This window comes from Hyperoodon ampullatus, assembly GCF_949752795.1.
Source record: "Hyperoodon ampullatus genome assembly, chromosome: 2".
In the NCBI taxonomy this organism is placed as follows: domain Eukaryota; kingdom Metazoa; phylum Chordata; class Mammalia; order Artiodactyla; family Ziphiidae; genus Hyperoodon; species Hyperoodon ampullatus.
In genome coordinates, this window is record NC_136915.1 from 23,153,428 (window position 1) to 23,169,346 (window position 15,919).

Here is a 15,919-nt window from a genome sequence, read left to right on the forward strand (position 1 = left end):
ATGATCGTTGCGGACTCCGAGTGCCGCGCCGAGCTGAAGGGCTACCTGCCCGGGGCCGGAGAGGTAAGCAGCGGTCGAGCGACGCCACTCTTCCCTTGAACCCAGAGCCGCGTCCGAGCTTCGGGCTGTCGCGAGCTGAGTCTGTGAGCCAACCCCCACCCGGCTCGGGGAGGGGGAGTGGAGCGCGCAAGCCGGAGTGGGGTTGCATCAACTGGCAGCCTCGGCTCCCTCCGCCTCCTCCCCCTACCCCCGGGGCTGTAGAGCCCTCCAAGGCTCCCTTGGACTCCTGGCCAAAGAGAGGGGAGCCTTCTCGACGTTATCTTGGGTTTGGGCCCTGGTCTAGGGAGTCTTCAAGTCCAGGCAAATCCCGGCGCAGCGGCCCGACCACTCCTCCTCCCCGCCCCCTTCCGCAGATCCCTTCCTCTAGGCTGGGGCTAGAGGAACTGTTTCTAGGTAGGATCTGTACCCGCTGCAGTGCCCCCGCTCGGGGATTGGAGCACTTGGGGCTGGCCAACGGAGGTCGATCTCGTCCGCCGCCCCCACCTGCACCCCCGATTTGGATTGGGGGCGTGGGCGCTTCGGGGCCTTGGCGGGCTGCCGGGTACGCCGCGGCCAAAGCACGGGGGAGAGGGGGAAAACCCTGGCCGCGACACCAGAAGCCAAGCGCCGATTTGGCTGTGCCCTACTAAGTGGTCTGACGTCCCAGAAGTTTGTTTTGGAGGGACTCTCTTTGCAGTAAGGCTGGGAATACGGCTGGACCCAATCTGACACCCCCTCCCCCATTACCACCGCCACGGACAATGGCCATCTTATTTATTACGCACCTACTGGATGCCAGGCTCCGGCTTTGCCTTTTCGCTGAGTCCTCAGGATTAAACTAGCAAAATATGAGCTGTACCATTAATAGTAGCCCCAATTTACGGGATGAGAAAATTGAGGCCCAGGAGGGGCTATAGAGAGGCTTCCTTCACTAACCCAGCAGAATAGCTCATTCTTTGGCTCGAGTGTCTCTAGGATTTCCAAGTGTGCTTGACACAACGGAGAGTTTTGCTTGTTTCTTGAGTTTACAGACATGGAGCCTGGCGCAAGTGTCTTACTGGGGTTGGGAGTCAGACAAGTGCTAGTCCTGAACTGTGACCCTGGGAAAAACAGCTGCACTTCTCTGAGCAGCCTGGTTTCCGGGGGTCCCCGGTTTTCTGTTAGCTTGTCACCTTTCCCTGTCATGGTTTAGGATCCCCAAGTGCTGGGACAAAAACTGCTCCTGCCACTTCTCAGTTGCGTGACTTTGACCAAGCTACCTTATTCTGTCTTTTCCTTCTTTATGGAAATAATTTTATTTATTGGAGCACCTGGGCACTAGAGCAGGCGTGCTCCGGGTCCATGTGGCAGCCTTCCCACTTACTTGCTGTGTGACCTTGGCCAAATGATCACTTCTATGATCAGCAACTTCCTCCTGTGGAGATTTGGTCATATTTCCAAAGGACTGTTGGGAGAATTAACTGAGAATACATGCAAAGGCCAACGCACAGTGCCTAGAGCATAGCAGCTACGTCCTGTATCAAACACGCTAGCTATTTTTAGATTGTGGCCACAGCACATATTTCCCTTTCCCCAGAATGTCTCACAAGGGGGTGTCCGAGCCCGCCCCTCCTGCCTGAGGTGAGAATTGGTCCATCCCTCTTTGGGACAGTGTCTGGGAAGTGATCTGGGGAGAAGAGTGTGCCCCAGGTGGACTGGGAAGGCTCTGAGGGTGTGGCCTTTAGATGGAAGCCAGCTGTCAACAGCAGGCGGGGGTGGGGGGAAGCTGGTGATGTCTGACCCCTTTCTACATATTCTCTCTGAAGAAAAGAGGACCTTGGGGAAATGTCTGTTTTAAGCAGAATCTTTAGACGACAGTAGGGTGCTGAACTTACAGAGCCGGGTGCCCAAGGCCCAAGGGAAGTTGGACAAGTATGAACAAGGAATGCACAGTCCCCTCAACTCCCATCACTTCGCCACACATGCTTTCACCGGGTCAAGGCCTTCAGACACTTCACTCTCGTACTGGTGGTATATTCTCAGAGCCCTCTTGGGGTCTAGAATCACTTCCTGAAACATCACTGCCTCAGGGAAGTCTTTCCTTCCCCACCAGATAATTCCCTTCTGCATACCTGCTTCCTGTTCCCCTTCTCCATTGCAGGAGCTATTATCCCAATTACAGTATAACAGTTGTGTAATCAGGAATTTCTTGTCTGTCTCCTTTGCTAGACTAGAAACACTCTGTAGGTCCCATCCCCAGCACTGTTCTTAGTACCTAATAGGTGCTCGTAACCATTTGCCCCTTGTTGGCTTAGCTGACCCTTGTGAACTGTGCAAGCTTTGAAGTCAGATCTGAGCTCCAAAAGAACCTCAGTGAGCTGTCTCTGAAGAAGGGATAAGAAGACGTATTTCCCTCCAGGTGGTTGTGAGAAATCGGCCAGATCATGGTGGGCATGTGAGTTTATATGCACCACTCACACACCCCTCCCTGCAAGGCTGGAGATCAGAGGCTGCTTGGGCTCTGTCTCCCTCTCAGGTGTAAGCCCAGGCAAGTATCTTGAGTTCAGCAGCCCACGGGGAGGGGAGTCTCTGCCCCTTCCCAGCTGGCAGAGTGATCTCAAAGGTCTCCATAGCTGAGTCCTGGAGGCTGCAGGCTCTGGATAGGATACCAAGAAATAAAGGCTGGGGCTACTCCAAGAGGCTGATCTGGGTGGTGGACAGAACCCTTGCAAGCCAGACTGAGCTGAATTCAAATCTCAGGTTGGCCTCTTGTCAGCTGGCGCTTAACCTTTGGAACCTTAATCTTTCCTTGTGTGCAGAAGAGACCCCCCACCCCCACCCCCAAACTGATGAAGATTAGATGCAACCAGTGTGCTAGTGAAGGGTAATATGAAAGCTGATATGAAAGGTAACTTTTAGTGAGCGCTTAAATCAAGAGCCAGACGCTGAGCTCTGAGGTGATTATCCTCTCTTTACAACTTGCCTGAAGCCCTCTCCGTTGAGTGGCCACCCAGACGGCTGTCTGACCTCAGTGTTCCTGCTGCCCTGTGGGGTCCCCTCAGTTGGAACTCATTGGTTTTCCCTCTGCCCCATCCTAGCTGTGTTGCCTTGGGTAGGTCACCCGCCCCCTCTGGTTTTCCTTTCTTTATCCGCATAGTCAGGGTGGGGATCTTGCCTTTATCTGGTGTGCTGAACCTGCACTGTCCAATATGGTAGCCCTTAGCCACATGTGGCTATTGAAATTTAGATAAATCAGATTTTTTTAAATTAAAAATTCAGTTTTTAGTTGCACTAGTCATACTTCAAATGCTCAGCCACCGTGGCTAGGGGCTACCATATTTATTGGACAGTGCAGATAAAGAATATTTCATCATAGCAGAAAGTTTTATTGGACTCACTGTGCTAAACTCTGGGATAACAACAGAGAACTAGATCCAGTGTGTGCTCTCAAGGTAAGAAACAAGGCAGGATGACAAGGGCTGTGATTGGGGCAGTGGATCCCCTGGGAATGTAGACGGAGAAGGAGCTTCTCATTCCTGGTGAACCTCAGAGGCAAAGCCTTGGGGCTTCTGAGACCTTGAGAAGTTTAGAGAATAGGAAGTTTCTGCAGTTGAGGAAACCTGATTTGTATCCTAACTCTGCTACCTCCTTCCTGTCTGAGTGACCGGAAGTGACTTGACCTCTCTGAACCTTATTCCCCATCTGTAAAATGGGAGCTCTGGTAGTAGAACTCCCTTAACGTGCACATGAAATAAATGCTTCACCAATGGTAATCAGCGTTGTTACCCACCATTATTATTATTGACTTCCTACCCCAGGAAGTAGGGGAGGGCTGATTTGGAGGTGTCATCTCTTGGTGGTGGGCCCCTGCCCTGTCTGCTTCCTCTCAAGTTTTGGGTGTCTAGGTTGGGGAAGCATTCAGGGTACTGGAGCTCTGGATTAGAATCTACTTGGTCTTGCCTTCAGGGCTTTGCACTTTCTGTTACCTCTGACTGGAATGCTGGTTCCCTAGATCTTTATAGGCCCTTTACAGGCCCATCAACTCATTTAGATATTTGATATTTAGATATCAACTTAAAGGTTGTCTCCTCAGTGGCTTTCCCTGTCTACTAGGACTGACATATTGCACACACTCCCCCACCCATCTATATAATCTATGATTTGAAATCCTATTCATCATTTGTTTGATTGTCTTTCTCCTTTAGATCGTAAATTCTGGGAAAGCTAAGATTTTGTCTTTTCACTCCTGTACTCTTGCTGCCTGCAACGTAGTCATCAAAAATATTTGTTGGGCTTCCCTGGTGGCGCAGTGGTTGAGAGTCCGCCTGCCAACGCAGGGGACATGGGTTCGTGCCCCGGTCCGGGAGGATCCCACATGCCGCGGAGCGGCTGGGCCCGTGAGCCATGGCCACTGAACCTGCGTGTCTGGAGCCTGTGCTCCGCAACGGGAGAGGCCACAACGGTGAGAGGCCCACGTACCGCAAAAAATATATATATATATTTGTTGAGTGAACAGATTAATTCTGGTTCCACCTGGAAAGCACTTAACACGGTGCCTTATAATTGAGAAAGTGATCAATAAATGGTGTGAAACAATGGCACTCCCTCCCTGGCAAATTATGCTGGGCCCCACCCACTTAAATTAGAATTGCTGGGCCTTGGCATTGGTATTTTTTAAAAAGCTTCTCAAAGGGATTCTAAATGTGCAGCTTGGGTTGAGAGGCCCTTGTTTGAAATAACAATGAGGTTAATGATCTCTGACTTGTTAAGTGCTTGCTGTGACAGAGGTACTGAGCTAAGGCCTATACAGGCAGTACCTCATTACATCCTCATGACTACCCAGTGACAGTAGGTACTATTACCCTGTAATTTGGTGAGGAAACTGAGGCTCACATAGCTAGCAGATAATAGGTGGTGGAGTTGTCATTTGAGCCCAGACAGTTTGTGTCAAGAGCCCCTATCTTTTAACAGTATTCTGTCGTCACAATCATCATCATCATCTTCATCAGGGCTGATAATGTTGGTAGATCCAGACCTATCATTTAAAGACCCACAGGCATCAGTTTCTTCCCTTGACAGCTCCTGGGGCAGATTTTAGAGTGGGAAGGGATTCCCAAAGCTGTTCACTGTCCCTCGCTAGTACCCTGGTGGGCCCTCCCTGTCCCACCCCCCCCAACTCCCCCAGTTCCTTCCTGCCCTTCCCCACCACACCTGGCTGTGGTTTTCTATCTGTCCTTAGGTCCCCTGAGGGGGAGGCCCAGTTTGTGGAGTCAGCAATCCTTATCTCCCAGACAGAGCTGTTAGGTTTTTTTTTCTCTTTGGTGAGGGAGGAGGGAAGGTGAAACGGAAGTGCTTGGGGACTCTGGTGGTTTCTATGCTGGACTTGGACCAGGCTGGCCTGGTAGATCCCAGAAGTATGGGCTGAAAGGGGCCTAAGCAGTCAGCCCAGCTACCTTCTTTGTCCAAGATTAAGGCCCAGAGAGTTTAGGTTACTTTCTCAGAGTCACACAGCAAGTTAGTGGCAGCAGAATTGGTACTCATGCCTGGGACTTTTGTACCCTTGTTCTTTCCTTTGTGGTCTTTCAGAGCCCCAGAGCTCTGCCTCCCTCAGGAGGTTTTTGGCTATGTGAAAAGGAAGGTTCAATTATAATCTTTAGTCCCTGGACACTTGAGGATTAGCAGTAAGTCTAAATTTGAATGAGATGGGGAGAGTTAGGAGGACACCGTCTCTGTCCAGTGAGGGTGTGACTCTGGTTTGGATAAACTGTTTCTAAGGCCAGTGCTGAGAGCCCCCTCCCAGGTATCAAAACAAATGGATAAATAAAACTGGTGGTTTCCATAGAGGCTCCAATACAGCCACGTCAGAATAGCTGCTACCATCAGCATTGTACCGCCCTGCCCTCCACGCCTCTCTGCTTTCTCTGTTTTCTTCATTCACAGACTAGTGTGAATTACCTGGCTCCATTCTCCACAGAATGTGATCTGGTATTAGGGAGACCTATCTCAGACAATTAGAAGGCAACATTTTCAGAAGCAAAAACGTTGGGAATTGGGGGGTCACAGATGAGGATCAGAAGAAAGGTTCTTAGACCCTGGAAGACAGAGTTAGCTCTGCAAAAGGTGTGACCAGTGTGAGCACAGTGGGCCTGAGCCACTAATGGCCTGGGAGGCTACAGGAGGCAGAGGCAGGGTTTTAAGCCAGTGATGAGATTTGCACTCGAGAAAGTTCACTCTGGCTACAGAAAGTTTGCCCTCTTTAGAAACCACCAGGATCATGTACTCACTAGATCTGCTCCTGGTCCCAGAGGTGGGGTTGGGGGAGGATGTTTTATTTATTCATTAGTTCTGTTAACTTGGTAGAGGATGGATAGGAGAGGGCGGGGCTGTGGACGCAGGGAGACCATCGATGAGGCTGTGGGTTTGAGAGAGGCTGAAGCTGCATCATAGGAATCTAGGGGACTTGGTAACCTGGCTTCAGGATACGAACAAGGGGACTTCTTCTGTAGGTTCTCCAGGGCTGCCAAGAAGGTGGCCTCCTGGAAATGTGCAGCACAGTGGCTGTATATTTCCCTTGGGGCTATATAGTGGGCTCCTGTGTCCCTTCCCAGTTCCTGAAGAACTCAGCCTGTGGGGTAAGCTCTCTTGGTCGCTTTACCCTTTCTTCACCCACCAAACTGGTATATATCTCCACCTGACTGCTTCATGCAAGGTGGGCCAGAAAGGTGATTTTAAAAGCTCAGTGTGGGGGACTTCTCTGGTGGTCCAGTGGTGAAGACTCTGTGCCCCCAATGCAGGGAGCCCGGGTTCGATCCCTGATCGAGGAGCTAAGATCCTGGATTTCGTATGGTGCAGCCTAAAAAAAAAAAAAAACTTAGTGTGACCCCTCGGATAGGAGGAGAAAACTGGAGAGAGAGCTATCTTCTTAGTCCTCGCTTTTACCTCCATCTAACCATGATGTGTTTCCTTCTAGGAGCAGAGGGAGAGCCGGGCTCGGCGAGGCCCTCGAGGGCCCAGCGCCTTCATTCCAGTGGAGGAGGTAAGCTTGGAAGGGGTTAGGAATTGTTGTTGGTCCCTGGGAAGAAAGGACATGGGGCATTGAGTGTGTGTGGGGGCTTTGCTGGTCTCTTGAAATTGCAGGTTTGGAACTACCCCTTCAGGTTCTTGACCCATTTAATCCACAAAACAGCTCTGTGAGGCAGGCATATCAACCCCATCTTGCTGGGAAGAAACAGGCTCAGAGAGATAAAGTGATAATAACACAGCTAGGTAATGAGCAAACTGTGATTCCCAGAACAAGACTTGTATTTCCTTAAGAAGATAGAACTATGCATGTTTATCTTCTTATCCTTGACTGTACGTGTATTAAAGTTTTTTTCGACTTCAAAAGTAATATGTGTTCATTATTTTTATTTTATTTTTCTTTTTTTGTTCATTATTTTTAAATTTCCAATGTTTCAGAAAGCTTTAGTCTCTTACAATCCCACTCCCACAGAGATAATCACTGTTAACCATTTGCCACTGTTTTCCAGACTTTTTTTCATACAGAGCCAAGGTCATAGTTTATAACATGGTTTTGTGGTTGTTGTTTATTTGGGTTTTTGGTGTGGTTTTTTTTGGTTGTTATGTTTTATTTTTTCACTTAATACAACAGAGACACCTTTCATCTACTGAGTCAGGTCATCCATTCATTTATTTAACAGATATCTACTGAATGATTAATGTGTGTCAGGCACTGTTCTAGGTGCTGGGGATACAGCAGAGAACAAGACAAACAAAAATCCTTGCCATCATGGAACTGACACTCCAGTGTGTGCCTGGTGGTGGGGGAAACTTCAAAACACATGAACAGGCAAATTAAAAAATAATAGTTTCCTTCTTTTTCTTTGGCCTTCAGTGAACAAAGACAAATAGTTCCTTGTCCTCCTTGCTCTCCTAAATGTGTAGGCCAAGCAGTTAATGAGCTGTTAACAAACGTCTAAACCCTTCAGTTCCTTCCACCCTTTGTAAGTGGAAAGCACACAACCACCCGCTGATTATTTATGTTGGTAGCCCAGAATTTTAAGCTCAAATATTGTTCTTATCTTTTATTTTTTCATTTATAAGTAACCACTCCTGTTCTGTAATAAAGGAAAGAAATAGGCTTTGGGGTTAATCAGGAATTGAATCCTGGTTCTGTCATTTACCAGATCTGTAACCTTGAGCACAGAATGAAATCTCCCTGGGTCTTGATTCCCTTATGTGTCAGTGGGGGAAAATAATAGTATTCACCTCACAGGGTAACTGGGAAGAATCAGTGAGATAATGCAGGCAGGGAACGCTCCAAACTCAGACCTGGCATGGAGAAATCACTCAGGAAATGTGAACTATTTTGCATCCACCTCCAATGACTGCATGGATTTGCACTATTAGAATAGAAGCTCTGTGGGGAATTCCCTGGTAGTCCAGTGGTTAGTATCCTGCGCTTTCATTGCCGAGGGCCTGGGTTCAATCCCTGGTTGGGGAACTAAGAGCCCGCAAGCCACCCGGCACAGCCAAAAAAAAAAAAAAAGAAAAAAGAACAGAAGCTCTACGAAAGCAGGAGAAGCTGTACTTTAATCTCTGTGCCTGGGGCTTCCTATCTAAAATTGGAGAAAACAGGTCTCTAATTTCATAGTTGTGAATATTAAATGAGTTAATATATGTAAAGTGTTTGAACAGTGCTTGGCACTTAGCGAGCATTATATAAGTATCAACTAGTATTATATAAAGTGTCTAATAAGTATTTGTTTAATCATTTAATGAAATATCTTTTCCTCCCCTGTTCTCCTTTTTTTGGACATGGTGGTTGTCTTCAGTTCCTTGCTATTAAAATCCCAATGAATGCAATGAATATGTCGGTCTCTTTGGTGGGGAGGGCAGGAGGGGAAGCCATCCCTTCCTCACCTTTGCTTGGCAGGTCCTTCGGGAGGGAGCCGAGAGCCTTGAGCAACACCTGGGGCTGGAGGCGCTGATGTCCTCCGGGAGGGTGGACAACCTGGCAGTGGTGATGGGCCTGCACCCCGACTACTTTACCAGCTTTTGGCGCCTGCACTACCTGCTGCTGCACACGGATGGGCCCTTGGCCAATTCCTGGCGCCACTACATCGCCATCATGGTGAGCCTGTCTGAGCCTGACTTTTGTAGGGGTGGACACATTGGGGGATTCGGTCCTCAGATCTCTTTGCTGGGGGCTTGATTCCACAAACAAGGAGGAGGGGCAGCATAAAGCAAAGCCCTGGCTTTATCTGACCATTCATCGAATTTTAGATTTTGAAGAGAGGCATATTTAATGCCTGCTTTGCAGATTGGGAAACTGAGGCACGAAGGAGTCAGGTGACCTGTCCAAGGGAGGACAACAAACCAGTGGCAAAGCTGGGGTTAGAACCTAAGTTTCCTGCCTCTCAGGCAACAGTGAGGCTTGTGATGTTCCCTCCATGGGGTACCCACCCGAGCAGGGCACAGAAAGAAGAGGGTGATCTGGGCTCTGTCCACCCCCTCCAGGCCGCCGCCCGCCACCAGTGTTCCTACCTGGTGGGCTCCCACATGGCTGAGTTTCTGCAGACTGGCGGTGACCCTGAGTGGCTGCTTGGCCTCCACCGTGCCCCTGAGAAGCTGCGCAAGCTCAGCGAGATCAACAAGCTGTTGGCGCATCGGCCGTGGCTCATCACCAAGGAACACATCCAGGTGCAGTGGGCGGAGAGGCGGGTCCCCAAGGGAGCACGGGGGCCGGGCTGGGGCATGGCAGGCAGCCCAGGGCAGGCACTGAGCAGGTCTGACCTTTCCTTTTCTCTCCAGGCCTTGCTGAAGACAGGCGAGCACAGCTGGTCCCTGGCCGAGCTCATCCAGGCCCTGGTCCTCCTCACCCACTGCCACTCGCTAGCCTCCTTCGTGTTCGGCTGTGGCATCCTCCCTGAGGGGGACCCCGAGGGCAGCCCCGGCCCCCAGGCCCCTTCACCCCCCAGTGAGCAGAGCACACCCCCCAGCAGGGACCCACTGAACCACACTGGGGTAAGTCACGGGCTTCAGTCTTGGTGAGAGAGGAAGCTGGCATGGCCCCTGGTCCTTGGGTAGAAGACAGCACCTCCCTATCTGAAGCTGCCTCCCTATCGCACACTGAGAGGCCTTAGAAAAGTTATTTGATTTTGAAACCCAGTTTCCTCATCTGGGAAATGAGGATAAAGACTCGCACTTCATAAAGGGTTGTGAAGATGAGATGAAATAACCATGTGACTGGCCTCGGCATGGAGCCCCGTGGGCTTAAAGTCACTGACTTTTAGAACTTTAAAAATACAAAGTTTGCCTCTCATTCTATAAAGTGACTTATTTGTTTGTATTTTTAAAATACAGATACTTTAAAAAGCCCTTTCCCGTGAGGGAAGTTGATGCTCAGAGAAGCCGTGTCTATTCTCTCACTCTTAAACATCACTTTGGGAAGCACAGGCCATGTGAGCTGTCCAGTGCAGTGGCTGGCACAGAGGAGGCACGGGGCTTTTACGATCCTTCGGGAAGGCCCGGCATGTGGGAAAGACGTGTGGGGTTTCTGGGGCCCAGGGAGGAAGAGTAGGTGGCCACCACCAGGTCTCTCCTGCAGGGCTTTGAGGCCGCCCGCGATGTGGAAGCTTTGATGGAGCGCATGAGGCAGCTGCAGGAGAGCCTGCTGCGGGATGAGGGGGCCTCCCAGGAGGAGATGGAGAGCCGCTTTGAGCTGGAGAAGTCAGAGAGCCTGCTGGTGACCCCCTCAGGTACAGGGTCACAGGCATCCAGGTTCAGGGGCCGCCCCCTCCTTACATCATCTCTGCTGGGAAGCAGGTACCTCCACGCACTGCACCTCTGCAGCCACATCCCAGCCACCACAGGCCTGATTTACCTCCTCCCCCAGGCCTGGCTCCTGCCGAAGTCCTGGTCCCACTCGATGTGGCGAGGGGCTTTCTCTGGCCCCCTACTCTGCATTCCCCAGCCCCCTAATGGTGATTAATCAGGAGTGGAGGCCACTGTGCTCCATGCCTTGGCCTCACCATGAGCTCTTTCTGACGTCCTCAGCGGACATCCTGGAGCCCTCTCCAAACTCAGACATGCTGTGCTTTGTGGAAGACCCCACTTTCGGATACGAGGACTTCACCCGGCGGGGGACTCAGGCGCCCCCCACCTTCCGCGCCCAGGTAGGCTCTCCCCACTGGTCTTACTATTGCTTTACAAACAAGCAGGGGTGGGTGGTTTATGTAGTTAGAGATTTGGGCACCTTCTCTCCCTCAGGATTCCACGAGGGAAGTGGGAAACCCTGGATGTGAAGGGACCCACCTGTGCCCTAAGCTCAGGGGATCCTGATCACAAGCAGGAAGTCATCACCAAGCTGCATCCTCCTCAGCTTCTCAGGTCCAGACCAAGCAGCGGGTTAGATCTGTGGGGGTGGAGAGACACATTATGGAGAGCCAAGGTGTGCTCCAGAGGATGGCATCTCTCCGGCTAGCCTTGGGCCCCAAACAGTCTCCTCACTGACCCCTTCCCACATTCCTCAGGATTATACCTGGGAGGACCATGGCTATTCACTGATCCAGCGGCTCTACCCCGAGGGTGGGCAGCTGCTGGATGAGAAGTTCCAGGCAGCCTATAGCCTCACCTACAACACCATTGCCATGCACAGCGGAGTAGATACCTCCATGCTCCGCAGGGCCATCTGGAACTACATCCACTGCGTCTTTGGCATCAGGTGAGTGCAAGACCAGGGCATGAGTGTATTGCAAGCCCTCAATCTGAGCTCACAATTGTTTCCTTTTTCTGTTTGTTTTTCTTTCCCTTTCTTCCTGCCTATATTGTTTTTCAAAGCAAATGTATTTCTTTGCTGATTATAAAAGATAATAGCCATGCTTACCTTTTGAAACTCTTTAATCTGACCCCCAGAGATAACTAGGGAGATTTTATATATATGTGTGTGTGTATGTATATGTATGTGTGTGTGTGCATATATATGTGTGTGTGTATATATATATATATATATATATATATATTGAGAGAGAGAGTTATATTTGTATTTTCATTCCAAGTAGCATTTCTTCTCATAATAAACAACAGAAATGCCAACAGTAGGGGATTTTAAATAATGACATGTCCATTCAGTGAAATATTATGCAGCTATTAAAAATTATAATCATGGTTTATTTATATTGCCATGGGAAAATGGTCAAAATGTATTGAAAGAAAAGAAAGCTGGCTGCCAACCAGAATCTTCTTTTTGTTCCTTTTTTTTTCTCTTTAAACTAAAAGTGTGTACATGCATGGGAAATGTGTGGAAGGCTGTACCGTAAGATGTTATTTGATAATGGTTGTCTCTGTGTGGTATATGATGAATTACATTTTCATTCTGTTACCTAAGTATTTTCTGATCTTTTTTGAGTAGTTTTTTTTTAATTGATGGAATCATACTTGATATATTCTGCAACTTGCTTTTTTTACCTAATAATCTATTGTGAACCACCTTCCTTGTTGGTGTGAATACATCTTTCATGCTTTTTAGCCACTGTGTAGTGTTGTTATGGATGAAGTGTAATTATCCAACCATTTCCCTATTGTTGGATATTTAGGTGGTTTGCAGTTTTTCACTATGACAAATACCATGTGCAATGATTAGTTTTATACCTAAGTCCTTTTATTCAATTAATTAATTTATTTATTTAATTTATTTTGGCTGCGTTTAATTTATTTTGGCTGGGTCTTCGTTGCTGCACGCGGGCTTTCTCTACTTGTGGCGAGTGAGGGCTATTCTTCGTTGCGATGTGCTGGCTTCTCTTGTTGCGGAGCACGGGCTCAGTAGTTGCGGCATGTGGGCTAAGTGGTTGGGGCTCGCAGGCTCTAGAGCTCAGGCTCAGTAGTTGTGACACACGGGCTTAGTTGCTCCGCGGCATGTGGGATCTTCCCGGACCAGGGCTTGAACCCGTGTCCCCTGCATTGGCAGGTGGATTCTTAACCACTGCGCCACCAGGGAAGCCCTATGCCTAAGTCCTTGTAGGTAAACCCTAGATGTGAAATTACTTGTCAAAAATATACACAGAACAATTTTTTTTATTTTTAAAAACCTCACTCTGATAATGTTGTGGGAAATTTAAAGAATTAAAGAAAGAAACAATTTCCCTAAATTCTACTACTCCACAACCACATCCACATTCTGAGATGTTTTCCTCCATTGCTTTTTTTCTTTCTTATGTAGTTGCTTTTGTATAGTTGAAATTATAATTGTTATTTCATTTTTTAAAAGATATGCTTGATGTTTGTAAAGAGCCAGATTTTTAGTAAATTTAGGAAACAGATAACAAAAAGAAGAAAATAAAAATCATCCATAATCCCACCTGCTCTTATTATTGTCAAATATTTCTTTCCTGTCTTTTTTCCATGCACAAATGACCAAAACATATATAATTTTACAAAAACAAGACTTTCTTGTCTACTGTATTTATTTTACTCAGTTTAATCAAATGAGAGCATATTTTAGAGAACACATGATTTTTTTTCTTGCTTTTCTAGTTTAGCTATTATTCCAAGCATCAAAAAAAAAAAATCCCCAAAGTTTTAAAAAGGTACATGTTCCTTGTAGAAAAATGTGCGTTTCTGTGCGTTACTAGCTGTAAATCATATTTCACTGAGTGGGTTGAGTTGTGCTTGGCCAGCCTCCTTCTGGCCAACCTCCTTGGCAGGTTTCTAAGTCAGGGAAGGCCAAGGATGGACGGGCATCTTAGGGTGTGTGTGGCACAGGCTAGTTCCTGCCCAGCTGCCAGGTCCAGGCTCCTCCACTCTCCAACATGGCCCTCACTCCTAAACCTTTGTCTACCAAATCTGTCCTCTAGTCTAAAACTGGTCTTCTGGGACTTCCCTGGTGGTCCAGTAGTTAAAACTGTGCTTCCACTGCAGGGGGCACAGGTTCGATCCCTGGTCGGGGAACTAAGGGCCCACGTGCCGTGTGGCGTGGCCAAAAAAAAAATTTTTTTTTAACTTAAAAAAAAATAAAGAAAAATTAAACCAGTCTTCCTTATCCTCACTGATCTGTGATGACTCACTGGCTCACTGGACTAGGGAGTGACAAAGTGGCTTCTAAGCTTGTCACCAACTTGCTCATTGACTTTGAACAAGCTAATTGCCGTCCCCAGGCCTTAGTTTGCCCATCTGTAAAATGACTACCGGCTCCTTTTTCTCTTTCCCTCTTCCTTCTCCAGGGTAAATATTTGCATTGATCTCCTGCCCCATCTTCCATGCATGGCCTCAGCTGTAAAGTAGTGACTATGACCTTGGAGTCGGGCAGAGCTGAGTTTGAATCCCATTCCCAGATGTGTGACCTAGGGCAGGTGACTTCACTTCTCTGAACCTCAGTTTCATCTATAAAATTGAGGCTGATGAAATACAATAAATTGGATACAATAGTTTTGTATACAGTAGTGTACAGTAGTTTTGAGGATGCCATGAATACATGTTCACATGGTCAATACAGCATGCTCACCCTCTGTGCATTCCCCTACGGGTCCAGTGGCCTGTGATATATGACATCAGCTGTTTTTCTAAGAGGAACGAAGTTTCTAGTTGCTTCCTACCTTCTGCCTTTTCTTGCCACTCTCTGTTCCTCCTTCTGCAGGGTGGGACTGGGGAGAGGAGATACTTGTGGGATCAGAGGGTAAGTGATGCTACTGGGGCCTTTCCAACCAGATATGATGACTATGACTACGGAGAGGTGAACCAGCTCCTGGAGCGGAACCTCAAGGTCTATATCAAGACAGTGGCCTGCTATCCAGAGAAGACCACCCGAAGAATGTACAACCACTTCTGGAGGCACTTCCGCCACTCAGAGAAGGTGCGGCTCTTGGGGTAGGAGCAGGACGGAAGCAGACAGACTGGCCCATGGAGGAAGCAAGGGGTCGGGACCCAGTGAGGTGCCCTAGACTAAGTCTGTTCTGCCAGATGGGGCTCCTGGGTGTATTGTCCTGGGTTCATGTCCTACTCCACTGTGTGGTTTCAGACTCCATTTACTCACCTGTAAAGTAGGAGTGTGCTTCACAGGGTCCTCAGTGGCAGCCAGAAGGACCTGGGTTCAAATCATAACCTTATTACCTGGTAGTCATGTGACCTTGGGCAGGTCATTTTGCCTCTAAGCTTGTTTTCTTTACAATAGGAATAAAAACTGCCTGCCTTTCAAGGTTGCTGGGAGGATAAAATAAGAAAATGAATGTAAACCTCTGATCCCAAATAGCTGTCAGGGGTAGCTATTGTTTTTAGTTTTGGGGGATGAAGAGATTAGCCGTGATAGGGATAAATGTGCTTGAAATTCTAACACAGTCCTTGCACCAAGTTGCTTAGAGCCTTAGGAAAGGTCAAGGCATCTCTGTAGGAAACTTCCCTGACAGTCAGGTGGTTAAGACTCTGTGCTCCCAATGCAGGGGGCACAGGTTCAATCCCTGGTCAGGGAACTAAGATCCTGCATGCCACACAGCATGCCCAAAAGAAAAAAAAAAAAGAGTGGGGAAGAATGAGTGGTCAGGGATAGTGGCAGTCTGGGAGGGAAGGGGATGGCGAGGAGTGACATCAGTTGCCAACAAGCCCTTGTTCTGTGCCCCAGGTCCATGTGAACTTGCTGCTTCTGGAGGCCCGCATGCAAGCCGCCCTGCTCTATGCCCTCCGCGCCATCACCCGCTACATGACCTGACTCGTGTGCAGGACCTGGGCCTGGAGCAGCTGACCCTGGGTGCATCCTTCTCCCTGCAAGGACTTCTCTGTCTGGAGACAGACTCTAAGCCTGCCTGTCCCACGCCCACCCACCCTATTCTGGTGGTGGGCCTGTGTGTGATGTGCAGCCCCTGAGCCACACCCTCCTTCTCACTGGAATGGACAGGATCATTGCACTGACTCT

At 48.6% G+C, this 15,919-nt stretch overlaps 1 protein-coding gene across 1 annotated transcript; it reads left to right on the forward strand.

Moving 5' to 3' along the window:
- SESN2 (sestrin 2) lies at positions 1-15,715 on the forward strand (the record flags this gene model as incomplete). Its single annotated transcript, XM_079698566.1, has 10 exons — positions 1-63; positions 6,989-7,054; positions 8,954-9,151; positions 9,538-9,720; positions 9,832-10,044; positions 10,628-10,778; positions 11,077-11,195; positions 11,553-11,743; positions 14,722-14,866; positions 15,629-15,715. 10 exons carry the CDS (start codon positions 1-3, stop codon positions 15,713-15,715), a joined length of 1,416 nt encoding a protein of 471 aa, XP_079554692.1.
- Positions 15,716-15,919: the final 204 nt, after the last annotated feature.